The sequence below is a fragment of the Apaloderma vittatum genome, unplaced genomic scaffold, assembly GCF_000703405.1.
Source record: "Apaloderma vittatum isolate BGI_N311 unplaced genomic scaffold, ASM70340v1 scaffold44890, whole genome shotgun sequence".
Taxonomy (NCBI): Eukaryota; Metazoa; Chordata; class Aves; order Trogoniformes; family Trogonidae; genus Apaloderma; species Apaloderma vittatum.
Window position 1 is genome coordinate 3,822 of NW_009693732.1, and position 19,220 is coordinate 23,041.

At 37.3% G+C, this 19,220-nt stretch overlaps 1 protein-coding gene across 1 annotated transcript; it reads left to right on the forward strand.

The window, feature by feature from the left end:
- Positions 1–6,807: 6,807 nt before the first annotated feature.
- On the forward strand, positions 6,808–17,885 carry STAMBPL1 (STAM binding protein-like 1). Its single transcript, XM_009864434.1, has 10 exons — positions 6,808–6,891; positions 8,043–8,260; positions 9,413–9,488; positions 10,869–10,964; positions 12,329–12,683; positions 13,269–13,393; positions 14,267–14,404; positions 15,049–15,161; positions 16,710–16,809; positions 17,583–17,885. The coding sequence occupies exons 1-10, from the start codon at positions 6,808–6,810 to the stop codon at positions 17,637–17,639; spliced, it is 1,362 nt and encodes a 453-aa protein (XP_009862736.1). The 3' UTR covers positions 17,640–17,885.
- Positions 17,886–19,220: the final 1,335 nt, after the last annotated feature.

The following is a 19,220-nucleotide window of genomic DNA, read 5'->3' on the forward strand; positions in this document are numbered from 1 at the left end:
ATAAAAATGCATGAGAAAATAGGTTAAGGTCAGTGGTCTTCTGTGTGCTCTGAAGCAATGTGAAAAGCCTGTAGGTTCTACATTTGTATTCTCTGTAGGGAGCAAGAGTCAGGTTTTTGCAAGTGTCATGTTGTATGTTATAAGCATGTTGTAGTGGTTTATTGGAGTCTTATCAGACACAGTAGCAATTTAATGTTATTGATGTAGCTTCTTAATGCAGTAATGTTTGTATCTGTTCCAAGATAAAAATTGTCCCTAGGAAACAGCCAGTCAATTATATTCAAGTAGCTACATTAACTAACTGCAGTCATCAAGATATTTGCAGAACAAATTTAAAAGACATCAAATAATTGTTTTAACTGTGGGAAAACAGACCCTTTTTTCTGCCATATTTTCTTGAGATGAAAACAAAGCTCAGTTTTGTGATGCAAGATACGACACTGAGTGGTGTAACTGTATAGGCAAGATTTGAGTTTGACAGTTCTGTGCATGGAGGATTTCTTTTGCATGTCATTTCTCCCTCTCCGTACTCAAGCAGGTGAAGACGGCACAGACACAGCCTGAGGAGAGACCTCGAGGCAGTGTGCTGGGAGGTGGGTGGGGGACTGGTGCTTCACAGTAGGTGAAAAAGAGGATATAACCTTGAACCACTCCTAAGAGAGATGATTGTATAGCTCAGCATCTGCCTCTGGGAGCTAGTGGAGTGTGGGAGGAGGTCTTGGCAATATTGTTTAAATGAAGCCATGAGCCTAAGGGGCAGCATTTAACTGTGAACCATTACTGAGACAAGCTTTTCTAGAGCCAAGCTTAGTAGCTCCTACTATGAAGAGCAGCTTCTCCATTGTAAAGATGCAGGTTTTCAGCAAATGGCTCCTTGTGGTGCGGCTTTTCATTGAAAGACCATTCTTTTGGTTTTAGCCAATTGGTTTTTTTTCTCTGCACAAGAGAATGATCTTGCCATGACATTCAGTGCCTTGTTTTTTTTTTTCCAGAAGGGAGTACTTACTACACTAGCTAAATCACTTGCTGTAACGGTGAACAGTTGTTTCAAAAAACATGTTGACATATGAACATTCTGCTTCTTTTTGAAGAGAACCAACAGAAGGCAGTTTGCTATTTAGACTGGATTTTAGCATATTTTTATATCAAACCCAAATGTCTGTATAAATGATTATGTTCTGTGCCAATATATGGCCTGGCATTTCAAAAAGAGCTGAATGAGTTAGGTATTTGTATTTCTAACCTACTTTTCACCAAATTGACTTGAAGTATCTACCTTGTGTGTGACTTATTTGCATGAAACAGTCTTTTATCTTCATCTAGCAATCACTGGAAGTACCCTGTTTCAAGTTTGCTGAGACAATGTAGTTCCACTTTGGGTAATTGAAAGGTATTTTTTGCACTTGCTAATTTGGCTATTTTAATCAGAACTGACCTCTTTTATGATGTGAGGTGCATCTTTATTCTAGGATTCTATAATAGTCATACTTCGTAGTATAGTAAAATGGAGTATTACTGTTTTCACTTCTCATGACGATATTAAAGTAAGCTTTTTCTTACCATGGGATGAATTCAGAACAGTGATCTTGCGTAATTTGGAAAAGGTGAAATTTTGCCACAATTCAGCTCCTATATTAGCAAATATTTCTAGAAATACTGTAAGGATCCTGATCCCAATGAATTGAAATGAATGATTTTGGTGAAAACCACATCTGGGCACCAAAATATCAAAAAAAGGATGAATATTTTCTAAATAATCCACTGTTAAAAAATATGTGAAGAATAAATCATTGCTAATACCCCAAGTCCCCATTATTCCTAACAGAACCTAAGCTTCAAATGAAAAATGTGCTTTGGAAAATTTTACCAGTGATCTCATTAATGCAGGTTTTCAGTAAGACCAATAGTCAAAATATTGACAAATGTCCTATGTCCTGACAGCCGTGAAGTCAGCATGTTATGACTAATACCTTTGGAATTTAAAAATATGTTACAAATGGGAAACAAATGTTTCAAAGTAACTAATAACAATGTTTCAAACTAGAAACAATGTTTCAAAGTAACAGCTGTTGCAAAGTGGAAACTAATGGTTAACACTGCAGTTTAGTGAGTTACTTGTTTATAAATCTGAAAAGCTCATTCGGCATCTAAAAAACTCTTCTGAAGAAGGAAAAGCATCCTCAAGATGACGAGAAGGAGTTCTTATGCTCTGCAGTCAGCTGGTTTCTGGGAGGTACTGGTACTCTGAGCTCCTATTTGTGGCTGTGTCCTCTCCTGAAATTTTGGGCAGCGCAGCTCCCGCTGGGGTATGGCCAGTCCCTGTGTGCATCCTTCGGCAGAGCCTGATCCTGCTTGGCTTTGTTGTCTTTGCTGGTGCAGTCATCTCACACAGTCAGGTTCTGTTGGTGAAGGACATATTGTACTACATAGACCTTTCCGAGCGTCTATAGGAAGGCATGAAGACCAATACAAGCTCTTTCTGCCCAGATTGTGAGCTGGCTCCACACAAGGCATCGCAGACACAAACGTGTAACTTAAATAGCTCGAATTGCACTTGAGCTAGTAAGCCTTGCTGTGCAGCCAGGTGTACTAACTTTCACCTGCTTACCTTGAAAACTTACCTGGGTCACGTCTCATGAGCCCTGCGAGGGCCTTGTTTCGTCCACATCCAACTGTCCTGGCAATTGTTTGAAACATGCCAGCATACTGTGAACTGTGAGGACACTGAAGAATTTGCAATGAATTATGGTATTATACCTCTCAGAAAGCCATGACAATTTGTGTAAGTGTTCTCCAGTTCTTCTCACACCACCTCTGTCTTATTAGCCCTACTCTCGAGGTACTTGCTATGTCTTGATATACTTATTCTATCTTCATGTTCTACTATTTGCATATACTTTTAAGTTAAAATTGCTCTCTCTGCTTTTTACTTCCCTGATACTTGGTACCATGCTTGTTAGCCTGAAAAGAAAGACTGATTTTCAACGCCATTTAAAATGCTGATTTTCTCACTTTGTTCTATTTCCTGTGGCTGAAGGCCTTTGATTTAATAAAGCTGGATTTTACAGAGGATTAATGCATAATATAATAAGCAAAATCATGCAGGAAAAGAAGTGGGTTTTGAGGAAGAAATGGGATTTGGTGATGACCCTCATTACCAATGAAATAAAAAAATGTTTCTTAACGGTTGAATGGCTGTTAAATTCTTATATTCTGATAATGACTCTCAGTCAATTCATCATTAGAAAAAGCTTGATTTGCATGCTAAATGTCCACACATTTCTTTTTAATCAAACATTACCTAAGTCGATTTAAGTTAGTTTGTGTGCCTGAATTTGTAAAGCAGAAAAATGCATCTTTAATCTTAGAAGTCAGAGCACTCTAATAGACTAAGCTGGCCCCAAACTAGCATTGCTACTTATCCCCTGTGCCTGGGGTTGGAGTATATTTCACTGTATTAGCATAGCTATTTTGTATATTTGAATATAATTAGTTTTCGTTGTATAGAGAGGTTTGATATTTGAATTTCTCCTTGCTCCTGAGGAGTGAAATACAAGTGTGTTTCCCAAAGATAAAAAGTCACTCATCAGAACTGGGCAATTCTTGTAGGCTCTGTACAGGCTCCTAGGGTGCACTTTCAAAGCCAGCTCCTATCAATCTAGAACAGCACTGCCTCGGAAAGGGACAAGTTTGTCTGTTTTGCTGGCTTTGTGTTTCTGCCTCCTCCCTTCAATTCCAAGTTTGAGAAGGAAGTAATTAATTTTAAAAGACCATTTGATTTTAATTTGGACCAGCTACAACTTACCTTGAAGTCACTGGTGTCAACAGAGCGGAAGTACAAAGAAGGCTGGTGGGGGTGAGGGGAGCCCCTTGGCAGCTGGAGGTGATTGTGAAGCTGTGCCAGGAGGGACATTATGCACAGAGGCATTTCAGGGGGCTGGCAGACATGCCTCTGGTGGTGTTTTTAGTGAAGCTTAACTTTCTGCATTTTAATCGTTTGTAATTCTGGCCGGTGTGTCTACATGTTAAGGATAATGTATCAGATTGGAGCCCCAAGACAGCCCACGTTCATTTTAGGATTTTTTATTATTATTAAAAAGTTACACTGCCACCTGCAATAGATAATATATTTGAGTCTTATTTGACATTTTTGTAGAAGTGATAAAAATTCATCCTAGTATTTCTTCTTTATTTACAGTGGCTGCTTTTAGTGTGTTCCTGAAGCCAAATTTAAAAAGACAGTTTCCTCTTTTATTTGCAATGATTCTTCTGCTAAGCTCTTGCACTGTGACTTGTTCTCTCTGCAGAGCTTCTTCATCCTTCCAAAGTTCTGACACAATTTTGAGGAATTGTGAGTTTCTGCTCTAACCAGGTATCTCCTCTTTAAAATACACGGCATTACACTTTTTTTTCCCCCTACTTTTAATGTTTCTTTAGGTTAAAAGATACCTAACTGAAGTACAGATTAAATAGAAATTTTTGTACCCTTTACCTTTGAACAGTATCTTTTTTTATAAATTGAATGACTGGAATATTTTGCAATTTGTCACACTTGAATACTCCAGACCAAAACCAGCTTTCCATTCAGCTGTCATAGATCTCCAAGTTGCTTCTAAGGGAAATTAAAAAAAAAAATCCACGAGTGAATAGATTGTTTTAAAATGTATGCTTTTTAGCTCTCAAATAATTTTTGATATTGTTATTCCTGAGCCGCACAATGATGAGTCTCTTACTGAGGTTTTGTTTCTGCTTAGAATCTGAGCTGCAGGGGCTCTGTGGGCTCTGTCCTGACCAGGCTTTTGGCCCTCTCCTTTTACAGTCTACCACATCTACAGTGGTCCAGCTAAGAAAGCTTCAGGTGGAACTAGCCATAAAGCAGTATGTTTCTTGGTGTAGGCTACAGCAAAAATATCTAATTACTGTGGTCCCATGGGGCCATTCTGCAGTCAGTGGACAGGCAGGGAACAGGCTCTCCTGCCAAGATGATCATTTTCACCAGAGCTCCACGTGTGTAAAATTAAATTGAGAGAACTGTTTGCATTAACACTAATGTTGATGTCTTGGGTGTATAAGCCATGCTGCATTTTTTTTTGTCACAGATTGTGGAAGCATTTTGAATATCTGAATTTGAAAAAGCAGCAGGTCTTGAAATTGAATTCAAAGGCCTGTGACATACCTGATGATGAGAATAAAAATCTTGAAAATGGAAAACATGGATATAAAGTCAAGCAAGAACATATTCATTGGGATTGGGAAGTCATACCTGAAAGCAGATTGAATTAATGTGGTGCAATGGGTGTACCAGTAAGGGTTTTCCAAGTAAAACAGGATGTGTTTTAAGGAAAGTGTATTACTTAAATGTATTTAATGTCTCATGTAATACTCGCTCTACTTAGAATTGTAGAATTATTTGAGTTAAAAGGGACTTTAAAGGTCATCTAGTTGCAATCCCCCTGCCGTGGGTGAGGACACATCCTACTGGACCAGGTTGCTCAATGCTCCATCCAGCCTGGCCTTGAACACTTCCAAGGATGAGGCATCCACAACCTCACTGAGCAACATGTTCCAGGGTCTCACAGTGGATAACTTGTTCCTTACATTACATAATTGTTGAAATTAAAGACTGATCTAATAGACCTGTCTAATAGATACTGTTAGTTTTTGGAAAAATTGAGGAAGACTGAAATACAGAAATCAATACTTGAGAAATGCAGCCAGCTAAAAACACATTAGAGTTGTTTTTCTCTGACTCAGAGTCCTCTGGCCTCTAGAGAGAGATGTGCTAAGTATCTTTGCTGAACCCATCCTTATGCTTTTACAAAAGCATAAACTATATTTATTGCAGTACAAAAATTGCCTTTGACATTCAGGATCAAATCTGTTTAGATTGAGTGCACAGAAGTGAAAAACCAGAGTTAGGAGCTTCATTTTCATATTTCCAGTGTAATTTAAATAATTAATTTCCCTTCCAGGAATTTGATGGGGGTTTTTTACTGGTGACCACAACATGTCTAAATATTTGTCTGTACTGGTTGAGACCTGTGCAAGAAGCTATTACGATCAGTTTATTCATCAGAGTTCATTCTATTTTGAGTGTTATTGAAGTCAGCAAGCTGTGCAGGTGGAACACATAGCATTTGAAATATTTTCTCTGCTTTATATTACTGATACAATTTTGTGCTAAATTTAATTTTTAATTATAGGCTTAGCAGGAAAAAATATACCAGATTCACACTGTTTATAAATAAGTTTGTCAAAACATATGCTCAAGGAAACAGATTCTGTGATTAGTCTTTGACCTTTCAGTTTTTCACTTAATGCTTGGAAGTTGGGGGTTTTCTTGAAGTTGCTGCAAAAATTGTAAAAATAATTTGTTATATTGTATTCAAATCCACTGTAATAACATTAGAACAGATCAGCTAGTTCACAACTGTCCTGTAAGCCCTCATGCATTCCCATTTTAAATTCTAGATGCTTAGTAAATTTTAGATGATTATGATAATGATAGTGAAAGATTATAAATAATTATTAATTATTAATAATTGTTAATTATTATTGGTTATTATTAAATATTGATTATTAAATATGGAATATGTAAGCACTGTGTTACCAAGGTATGAGTGGGCACAGGCATGCAAACTTGCGTGACATTTGAATGTATTTCTAATCTGAATGACTTGTCATACTTTTTCCAGCACACAACCACAATCAACGTATCTGTGTTCAAGTTTCCCTTGGGCTAATAAACCCTGAGACAGCTGGCTGGAAATTCTGAGTGCTGGGCTGATAACTTCCCTTTACAGTCAGATGGAGACTTTGGAGGAAAACAGCGATCTTCTTGGCCTCCAGACAGAAAACAACATGGAACAACCATTCACTGTCAGCTCCTTGGTATGTCTTACAAAGAAATACTCTTATTTTGTAATTAAAGTGTAATCTTGTAATACTTTAATCTGAAAGAGAGTACATCCTCTTTCAACTAGGAAGCAATTCAAGTGAGCTTTTTAGCAGTGTTTGCTGTCAGCTGCAAGGCTCTCTTCCTGCATGCTGCTGGTTCCTCCCACATTCTGTCCAATGGTTTTGTTGGAATTTATTTTATTTCTGTATGTGTGGTTTATGGGATTTTAGCTTGTTTTAATGATCAGGTTTCTAAGAAGTTGAAGTGAACATTTTGAATGGAAAGAGTAAAAATGTTCATTGAAGTAAGAGGAAAAAACTTGCTTAGCCAATTCTTTTAGCCAGAAAGGTAACAATTGTAATAAGCAGCTATGCTGCATCTTCAGTAGAGTTAGTTCTAACTTCTTAGGCTTTAAGCAACTCGTCTGAACCTGGAAATGAACAACTGAAATGAACTTCACTGACCGGGGAAACTCACTGCTCTTTGTCAGCTGAAGTATACCCAGCAGTCATACTCTGTACATCATATGATAAGAGCCTCAGTATTCAGACTCTCCATCAAATTATTGAAATAACTTAAGGCAGAACCTTGTGGAATTTCATTGGGGGGAATCTAAAGAGGACATGCTTTGTGTTGCCTTTGATCATTTCTGCAGGGATTTACTTAATTTTATCTTGAGTTTTTTTGTTTCTGTTTTTGTGCGTTTTGTTTTGTTTTTTTCCTGGGAGTTTTTTGTAGTTTGAAGATTCGAGAAGGGAGCTAAGATAACTTTTTATTTGTAAGTGCACTCACAACTTATTTGCAATTGAAAAACATATTAGCTCAGTCGGTTAGAGCATGGTGCTGATACCACCAAAGCCACCATGGGTTCGATCCCCGCTCGGTCCCCATGTGTTGCCTGATCTAGCTGAGAGGCATCCCTGCCCATGACAGGGAGGTTAGATTAAATGATCCCTGAGGTCCCTTCCAACCTAGGCCATTCTATGATTCTATGATATTGGAATGTTTCAACTGTGGCTAGCAGTGGGGAAACCAATGCCTATTTTGAGAAAAAGATTTCCCCTGAGTTTCTCGAATGAGATCACTTACTGAAAATGAAAGGTAGTATCTGGTTTTCTTTGCTAATCTCTCTGTTCTTTTTCAGAAAAAGCTTGTAGCTATTCCTGACCATACAGACATCTCTGTGACTCCAGAAGAGAGAGTACGTGCCTTAAGCAAACTTGGCAGCAATATCACAATCAATGAAGATATCACTCCGCGTCGTTACTTTCGATCTGGAGTAGAGATGGAGCGAATGGCATCAGTATATATGGAGGAGGGAAACTTGGAGAATGCTTTTGTTTTTTATAATAAGTTCATAACGTAAGAAACCTTTTGGAGTTGTTTACTCTGACCACAGGCTTTGTTAGAATTTCATGTAAACTGTTAGGATGCTAGTCCTATCCATACATTAACTGCCAGGCGTGAACTAACCTGATACACAGAGGTTGAAGTTTGCTGTACCAGGCTGTTCTACGAGCACCGCTTCCCACAGATTATTCTATATCTATCAGCATGTTGGTTAAGCACAGTGCATGGCTTCAAAAACACTGTTTAGATAAGATTGCTGAGCCTGTAGTAGTTATGCCCTGTGAGTTTCTCCCGATCTTAAAGATGGTAGTATTGCAAAGCACTTAAAAAAACACACAAAAAAATGTTTTTCTGCATCTTTTTACTTTTCTTTCCCAAAAGAATTAAATATAATTTATTGCTTTTTTACAGGAGTAAATGCAAAATCCGCACTCTATTTTCATTGTAGGGTTTTTTTCCCCCTCTCAAAACTCCAAATCTGGACTGCTTTCATTACAACTCTCAAAATAGTCAGCTGAAAAATATTGAAACTTTTTAACCAAATCTTTCCTATTTTGCTTAATTTTAAATGTATGTATCTCTACAAAAAGAGGGTCCAGAGGTGAACATTGCACAAATTGCTGAAACAATGATAGCAGCTGTGCGTTCCAAATTCTTTGTAGCTGAATGCCATAATTTAGATGTCTAGGTGGGTTAATAATACTACAGTTAACTGTGCAGCTTGGTCTGGTAAAAATAACTGCTTTAATGATATTCAGTGCTGCATTCTGGATTTCCCATCTAAGATTTAGCATTTCAACTAAGGACTGATAAAGACAGCAGAAATAAGATTTATTAACTCTGGCTAGGGTGTAGGGTGATTTTGAGAGCTTTTTTTAGGTGCTGGCTGCAAGTTAATCCATGTTTTTTAACCCAACCCACTACTAATGAAAACCAAAGTATATGCAGATGTAGAAAATAATCTCCTGTCATTATCCTATGTGTCTCATATAGGTCTATACAAGAATTCAAGTGTTAGTTTAAACAAATCTGTAGAAACCTGCTCCAAGTTATCTGAAATCCAGTGTTTAACAGTTATATGGAAGTGATTTTTCTGGAACATAAAAGCTATTGTGGATATTCCTCTGACTACTGAGGCAAACACACACATCTTTAATTTTCTAGGTTGTTTGTAGAAAAGCTTCCCAGTCACCGAGACTATCACCAATGTGCGGTACCAGAAAAACAAGATATTATTAAGGTAGGATTATGGTTTCCTGGCCTTTAAGAAATATTTCCCCCAGAATCTCTCCATTTTACCCAGCACTCTTTTTCCCCCAGTGCACGCATAGTCCATGGCAGCCACCACAGATTGAATTTCTGGTACCATTCTGCCCTTGTTGTTCATGTTTTATTTTAGTTTAATCAGTTGATCATTACTGGAAATTAAATTATTGTTTTGAAAGGTGAACAAAAGCAGTTTCTGGATAAGTTGGTGTATTGCTGGACACCTAGGTACATCTATTTCTGAAAGTTTACATATTAGAAACACACTAATTTAACAGCACTTAGAGTTTGATTGCGGTCCCGGTTACATGAGTGCACAATGGTCCAAACTGACTGTTGCAATCAGAGGTAGAGATGTGTGGCATTACTGGTGTTGATACAGCTACTTGCTTACCTTGCTAAATAATCAAAAAATATTTTTGCTTTTTTTATTACCAACTGTGTACTTACTTAGTTTTTTTCAGACTTTTTTTCCCTCCACTTGTATGCAAAATAATTTTAATTTTTTAATTATACCTTTTCTAAAAGAGACATTTCAAACATGTGCTTATACTGAACTTAAAATACGTGGCCTCACCAGTGAGAGTGGTTAGAATAAGCACTATTGCTTCATGCTGCCATATTTGCATGCTTTCTCTTCTGTTAAAGCTGACTAATGTTATATTCAAAGACAAAATGCTTTATGCCAGATTTTTGACTGTGACCTGCAATCTAGGAAAACATCCCTGTTGAGAAAGGATATGTAATGTACTCCCTGCTGTGCCACTCAGTAGGATTAAACATGTAAAACTTCCCTACAGCCTCTAAATTAGTTTGTAGTACCCTCTGCACCAGTAGAAAATACTGGGTGTTGTTTTTGTTTTACAAAGAAAATTGCTTTGTCTGCTAGGGCTGTTGCAGGAAGCTACAGGTATAGCTATCTCTGCAAATAAAAAATTTTCTTCCACCTGGAAAAGGACACATTCGGTCATATTTCTGTCCAGGGAGTCCCAGAGAAAAAATGTGATGATCCTGCCTGAAACACTGAAAGTTGGACTTACCGTTTTTTTAGAAATTATACCTACAACAGAAATGTTAGTCATCACACACTATTAAACAAAACAGAGATAACATGGCTAGAAAAAGGACTAATCACACCTTTGACTGACATAAATTAATATAACTTTATTGAAGTCAGCATGCTATAGATAAACTGATGATTTTGTGTATATTTATTCCTTTCCTTCCAGGGAGAAGAGCAGTACTTTTGTCTGTTTTGCTTTTTTAAAAATCTGTATTAGTTTGTTTTCCAGGGGATTCTTTTAAAAAGCAAAACTTAAACTTACCTATCTTTCTCCCCCATCCTACCCCAAAGAAATTGAAGGAGGTTGCATTTCCACGGACAGATGAATTGAAGAGAGATCTTTTAAAAAAATATAATTTGGAATATCAAGAATACATGCAAAACAAGGTAAGTTTTATATGGTTATTAAAGTTTTTTTGGTATGAATACTTTCCTGTTGTATAAAACTTCTTAAAAATCAAGCAGTAAAATGCCCATCCTACAAGAATATAATTGTTTCATGGGCTGCTTAGAATGACTTTTCACTTCTCAATCTGGTCATTTGAAAATAAGTAATGCAAATATGTGCTTGGAAGTAAATGTGCCATGATGTTTACTTAATAACTATCTACAAATATCTGAACAGGTCTTCGTTACGCTCTGATTCTGCGTTACAAAGAGGATACTGCTGATACACTTACATGAGCATGTCGAAAAGATCTCTTGGCTCCAAATGCATTCAAGTCTGAATTGATCCTGTTTGAGTCTTTAAGTAACTGTAAATAGTTGCATCTTGTATTGAAGTCATTGTAAACATAATCTATAGTTTTAAAAACTTGTCTTGCAAAGAGCATTTGAGAAAAAAAAGTATTTTTCTTTCTTTCCCTTAAAATTGACCTAGGCAATTATGGAAAAAAGAAACAAACAACAACAAAAACCCCCTAACCAAATGAACATCAAAACCCTAGACATCCCATGCCCCATATTCCTGTCACTAACTGATTTGAGGCTTTCTTTCCAGCTCTGATTTGTTCATGGCATTTCATAAATGACTGCTCTCTTTTTTTTTCATTTATTCTAGAACATGCTTGACGTTCTTCTTTACCAGGAAGCAGGAAGGGCTTTTTGAAACCTGAAGCTTCCCTTGCAGTTTGTGGAATGGGGGTGGCTTGGGAGTGAGGGGGCATAGACCAGAGCAGAGAAGGCACCTAACGTGTCTGAGGCTGGGGAGGCTGTGAACCAAGCCCAGGTTAAGCAATATAGGGAAAGCTGAGGAAAGAAAGTAGCAGGAGAAATCCAATTTATCCAAACAGCAGCAACAAACAACAAAACCAGATAACAAAGCAGGTTATGAAATCTACACAGAAAACCCATGTGCTCCTGGATCTATTGTTGCATTGAAAATTAAAGGGCTTACACTTGTGTCTAGTCTCCTTATCATCACTGTTCTGAAAAGTCTTTTTCTGGTGACTTTATTATAATGGGCAAATAGGGCTAGTGCTGTCACTACTGAAGTAAAAACATGAAACACCACAGGTATGCAAATTGGGAGCTTTGTGTTAGGAATTCCTTACTTCCTATACTTCCTTCCATGTCATACTACTTTGGGGAATATAGTTGTATTTGCCAATTCCGCAAACAGGTTTCAAGAGACTTGATTTTTAATGACAGAATTTGATGGTTTTATGAAACAATTAGATTGCTTCTTTCCCTTCATTTTTTTGTAGCTTTTTTAATGTTCTGAGAATGTCACTATTTTGCTTGTGTTTCAGAACAAATGTAAAACTGAATTTCTAAAGAAACTAGAGCATCAAAAGCTAATAGAGGCAGAGAAGAAACGAATTGCACATATGCGGCAACAGCAGCTTGAATCAGAACAGTTTCAATTCTTTGAGGATCAACTTAAGAAGCAAGAACTAGCTCGAGATCAGAAAATCAAAGAAAGCATGATTATGTCTGAACAGATAGATGGAAGTATGCTATCTTGTATTTCTGTACCAGAGAACAGTTCCTTATCTACTGCACAGCTTGAGAAAAAAGAGAGGAGCAGCACACCTGGCTGTGCTGCACATTCACCCCCAGTAAACCGGGTCTTAAAGCCAGCGGCTACTTTAAGTGCTGTTCAGAGTAAGTGCAGAAATTAATCTTTTTTTCCTGTTTTATTTTATCTGCCTCTTTGCTGCTTGTAGGATTCCACATATTGCATATGCATATGTATTTATACACTGTGAGCACGTCCATAGTGAAAAAAGCATGAACAGGTTGGTGTACACACAACAGTTCCATATAGTTTCTTAATTTTAAGAGAGGAGATTAGTTGCACGGTTTCGCATTTTCCAGCTGAGTACCAACAGATGGATCTAGATATTGAGCCTTATTGTTCCTGTGGAATGAAGTCTGAATCTTGCTGTGGATTTCAAGGGAACAGAAGCAGAACTTGCAGTGGTTCACCCTGGAAAGCCCTGTTCCGAGAGATGGTATCAGCAGACTGTCACCTCAGCGACAGGCTAGGGAGTGTATCTCGTGGGCTGGTGACCTTAATTTAGTGTGAAGTGCTGTAGATTTATTCTCATTAGAAATCTGTGATGTGGTAAGTATAACTCTTTTGCTTTTATTCATTTCTTGTAACTGCATATATTTCCTATTTTAGGGAAATTCACTGTGTAAGCTGCAAATGCCTTTTTATATCTCTCTCCTTTCTTTTCTTATCAGCTCAGTTGGCTGAAGCACTCAGAGGCGTCATTTTGCCAAGGGATCTCTGTCACAAATTTCTGCTGCTAGCAGAGGCAAATACAGTAAGAGGAATAGAGACATGTGGAATTCTCTGTGGAAAACTGGTACAGTTTAACCCTCACATTTGTATGGGGAAGATGTATTTGATAGTGCTGTATTTTCCTGTAATGTATCGATTCCAGAGCAAAAGCAGTTCTAAACAATTAGTCTTTAATGTAATTAGCTTCATATTATAACCTGAGTGATCATTTCAGCAGTGTGGACTTGCCTTACTGGGGAAACATCTGATCAAAGTACACTGCTGTCGTTATAAAATGTAGCAAGTTTTTCAGCATGATGTACAATACAGGCTTTTTCGAGTACTTTGTCTGGCATTCATCTAAGGTAAGTGAGGTTTAGTTACACAACAATGAAATATAAAGACTGTGAGAATCTACTAGAGTCATCAAATTCATAATGGCACAACGAAAAAAGAAGAAAAACCTCCCAACAAGCTGCAGAATATCTGATTTTCAGGCTAGTTTTTTTCCTTTGACCTATACAACATTTAATGTCTTTTCAGAGCAGGGAAAGATGTCATGGCTGATGCTGGCATACAAAGAATTTTAAAGATGATGTCCAAGTATATTTTATATGTGTGAACAGAAAGAATAGCAAGAGTAGCGATGTTCCAAACTTCACAGAAAATAGAGTATTCCCAACACCTTTTTTTCCCAGGTTTTTAATTATTTTAAAGGCCATCCTTTCCACCCTAGTCTCTCAGAACATTTCAATACAACAACCTCGTGTTATTACTAATACTGCCCTGTATGTTTTCACAATGAAATGCTAAGACATATTTTCAAATGCAGTAAGTCAGTGCAGTGATTCCAGTGCAGCTATACTGCTTTGTATTAGCTGATAGGCTGACATCTTCCAGATTCAGCATTTATTCGTTAGTTCATTTGTTCCACTCTAAGTCAATGTTTTTCTTACAGACACATAATGAATTTACTATTACGCATGTAATAGTGCCAAAGCAATCTGCAGGCCCAGACTACTGCGACATGGAGAACGTGGAAGAATTATTTGGTATTCAGGATCAGTATGATCTCCTTACTTTGGGTTGGATCCACGTATGTATGACTCAGATTCTGGCTTTTCTACATAGGCTCTGCACACTATGTGACAAAAACTCTGGAAATAACAAACTAAAGAAATAACTGGAAAAATCAAAATTAATTTGCTCACTTAATCCTAATTGCAGTGATGTAAATCACTACACTTTGTTCTCCACAGATGAGTATTTTGTAATGCAGTTGAGGCATCTTGTTGACACAATGGGCCTGCTTTTGACAGTGCACCTTTTTTATGTTGATTTAGGGGTATTTTTTTAGTTTCTTATGCCATTTATTTTTGTACTGTTTTCAGAATTTATAGGGGAGGGCATTGTGTTGTTTAAACTTTACATTAATTTCATCTTACGGATTCTGGACGATCAAGTCATTTCTCTTTGTCTTGTGCTTCTTTGTTCCACCCTTTTCCCCCCATAATCAGAAAATTGCTTGTACATCTGGTTGTGAATGTGCCTCCATAAACCTCTACTGAAAAGCCACCCTAACAATGTAGAATCTGGGTTAATAATAGGAATTTAAGAAACCAACCTGGGGAAGTATTGATGCTTTCTCTTGTTGCAAATTATTGTTCCTTCCTGAATGTATGTCGACCTTGATTTGTAAGAAATATTTCATGATGTTGAGTTTTCCCTTTCTTTTTGTAGACACATCCAACACAAACTGCATTCTTATCCAGTGTTGATCTTCATACTCATTGTTCTTATCAGCTAATGTTGCCAGAGGCCATTGCAATTGTTTGTTCACCAAAGCATAATGAGTGAGTTCTGATTTTTCTAAGTAATGTTTAGATATTTTCCCCTGCTCCTTATCATAAAATCTGATCAAACGCAAACAGCACATGTCAGCTGGGATGAAGGGCAGGAATACTGTATTGTGAGTTTGTTTTCTTTAAATTGTTTAGACTTGCATTCCAGTCAGTCTCTATGCACAGTTGTTTCTGGCTTCTCTCTCCTTCTTCCCTCCCAGCCTCAGGTTTCAAATTTTATTTATTTTTATACTCTGCTCAACCAAGAAGTAACAACAGGAACTGTTCTTGTGGAGACCTCACTGCCAGTGTCCTACCACAGACCTATGTTCATTATGTCTGATGAGGGAAGTGTGGAGCAGCTAGACGTAATTCTCTAGGATGATAGGAAAACTGCAGTTTGAGGAGTAGAGGGATAACGATCACTTTTTTGATGATAAGGTCTTATTTTGTAGCTGGAAAAAACCTGGAACTGTGTAAGTATTAGTGTGAAGGTTGTAATGGAACAGGTTGCTCAGAGAGGGTGTGAAGTCTACATCCTTCGAGATATTAAAAAGCTGACTGGACATGGTCCAAGCTGTTCAAGGTGATTCTGCTGGAGCAGGGGCATTGGACTAGATAATCTTCAGAGAATCCTTCCAACCTTGGCAATTTTGTGATTCTGTTGGTGTGCTTGGCATTTCAAGGTCCTAGGGCCAACTTCAGTGTTTAGACTGTGCGTTTCTTCAGCCTTTCTTTCTGGATTTCTATCTTTGGTAGATGACTTCTATGAATCAAGTCCTGGTTGCCTATCTTCTTAAATGGGCCTTTTATGTAGCAGAGCTGTAAATACAGATTGGGGGGCAAGTGCATAAGCACTAGGCTTTGTAATCCCAAACACATCTACATACCTTTTCAAAACTCTGGTCTTTCAAACCTCTCTCATAGTTTATGCTGATGTCCTCTAACCAACTCTAAACTGTTACTCCTATCTGTAACATTAATCAGGTGCTGTCCTGTAATTATTAGGTATTAGTGTTCTTTACAGAAGGGTGGGGTTTCTAACGTTTTATTTAATACTCAAAATGTTAGATCAAATGTATGCAGCAGTGCATTTTTGTAGTGCTTTCTAGTACATGATTACCTAAAAGAGGGGTGAGGATGTCTATTCTCACTAATCACTTACACAGCTAGTTTAAAGGCTATTCTCTTGTAAATTGCCCCTCTAGAGTTCAGCAAGTGAAACGAAATCCAGAATAGCCAAATTGCTGGTTTGTATCTAATCCTGTATAATCTAGCCTCAGCTCTTAGTAGGCTTACCTGCCTAATGGGAATAGAGTCAGTACTGTGATTTTTTTTTTTTTTCTCCTCTTCCCCTCATCATCTTTTCCTTTATGGGAATGCAATTCCCCTTGGTTTCAAATACCTTTAAGAATCTAACTCAGTCTTGGCTCCTATGTATCAAAGGTAAATGAGTACCAATCTGTTGTCCTTCTGTTAAGCTGAGCAATTTGTATGAGAAACCCTGGACTTGTATGATGAGAGCAGTCTGTAAGAGGAGTTTCATCTTTTGCTTTTCAGCACTGGCATCTTTAGACTTACTAATGCTGGCATGCTAGAAGTTGCTGCTTGTAAAAAGAAGGGATTCCATCCACATACGAAGGACCCTAGGTTATTTAATGTAAGTATATGATCCAACACAGTTTTGACTATTCAGACTCTTCCTCATGGTTCTGCTGCAAGCGGAAATTATATGTGCTTCAGATTAAATTTCTTCATAATTTTTCACACATTTTAATAATTTGTTACCCTTACTTCACTTTCTGAGACTGACATTGGGAATCTACCTAAGCAGTTGATAGCAGTCATGAGGTAAGTATTGCACACTGCTCTTCAGATAGTGGCTAACCAGAGGCAGTTACCATCAGTCACCACTTTTACTTACAGCAGAAGAAAAAGCCACAGTTTCAAATAGGAGTGATTCCTGAGCTCTTCAGTTTTTAATCAAAGAATTCAGTTCATCTCCTCAATTGTAGTGTCCAAACAGAACACCTCAGCTGATAAAATGTGCACCTATGAATAGATGAAGCCTTATTTCCTTCACTGCCCATAATTTTCTCCTGGCTTCCCATAAGGCTTTCTCAGTATCAACTGTATCTTTTGATGTTTTAATAGCATAGTATAGTATACTGCATGTATGGCTGAACAGTGAGCCAGAATTATCAGAAATGTCTCTGTTATCTGGAAGACAACAATCTTTACCTTTGAAAATTAAGAACTTTTTTAAATGAGGCTCACTTCAAATATCAAGTGCAGAGAAGTAATTACAGTGTCAGAATTTCCCGACATTGGAAATTACTTCTTTGCTGTAGAACAATTAAAAGCAAACAATAGTCATCTTATGCTATTTTGCTGAAACTGATTTATATAACTGGTTGATTTTTTTTTTTGCAGTCATGTACCCATGTGGTTGGCAAAGACATAAAGATAATTGTGCTGGATCTGAGGTAATACGGCTGGATGACAGTGATGTTACTACACAAATGGCCAAACCAGAAAAATGGATTCCTGTTTTTCTTACATTTTCAGAAATAACTTTTATATTTATACATTTTAGATTGAATGGTTTGATATTTATTGCTCTAGCCTGTTTTGGAGTTATTTTGTTGCTCTGTCAAGATGAAGTTCAGTGGCATTATCCCTGAATATGTAAACAAATATCACCTATAAAACACAACAATAAAATGAACTTCAAACAACAGTAACTGTTGAAATAACTAATGTTTCTGTTGTCACTTGTTTGAGAATGAGAGATTTTTAACAGTGGTTGGCTTTTTGTGGCTTCCAGCTATGTACATCTCTTCACTGCTTCCATTAATTTACATTATATGTAGTAGAGGCAAACACATCGGTTTGGGAGGGTTTGTTTTTTTTTTTCATCCTTTTCCCCATTCCATCCTTGTATAGCTTAAGTTATTACGCAGAAACTACTTAGGAAAACACAGGTCCTTTACCTGAGAGCTGACCCTCATTCATGTCTTGGAATAGCAGAGATGCATCAGAGTCCTTTGGAGAAATGTGTCTTCTCTAGCAACCCTTCAGTAGAACTTTTATTTGAAACTATATTCTTATCCTCAAAGAGAATCCCTGGATCTATCTACAGTTAGATAAAAATATCTAGATAGAGTTACAAGGAAGAATCATACAAAGTTAATTGCTTTTACAAGAGTTTATTTATTTATCTGTTCCAAGAACCTAGATGACCTGTATTTTAAATAATAAGGTTACTAAAAAAAAGTTTGGAACATGTGCTAATAGTCAGAAGATGGGCGAGACCAGGAACCCAGGGGTTATGCAGACACAGTAAATAGCAGGTGCTGTTGCAAAGAGCTTACAGTTTGAAAGATAATGAGTATCAGACAAGTGAGGTAAACAAGTTGAGACAGGAAAATAGGTAACAAAAATAAATAGCATCCTTTATCCTGAACTCAGATGAATACAGATTGCAGCAAGTTACTTAGAATTGACCTTTTCCAGGTCTGTCTCAGTGAATTCTTTATTCATACATATACTTTCAAGACAGTATTACTGGCTTCAGCTTCTATGTATATATTTCTAGTTTAATATCAATTCCGATGTATTTAAGACTATAAATGGAATCAGAAAAATTACAGAATACGAAAATCATCTAAATTATTTTATCTATGTTGATTTCATTAACCACAGCCCCCCCAAAAAAGGCTTTGAGGAAAAAGTATATTAAGCCAGCTTAATTACCCTTTAGATCTTGCCAGAAATCACAACATAAAAATAAACGGCGGCACTCACCCTGAGGGCACACGGCAGGAAAGTCATGTGTTCCATCTAATATTAGTGTTTAGATATGCTGCTAAAGAAATAGGCTTCATTTCTTTAAAGAAAACACACAGAGCTGTGGTACTACACATCTTACACCTCTGGGCCACACACTAAGAAATTAGCTTTTCCAGCATGACAGCTGTGAAATAAGAAGTGGCGTGGATAGATAATATTTCTGGATAGAGCAGTTGCAAAGCACAGTACACATGCTCATCCTGATATCAAATAGATGCT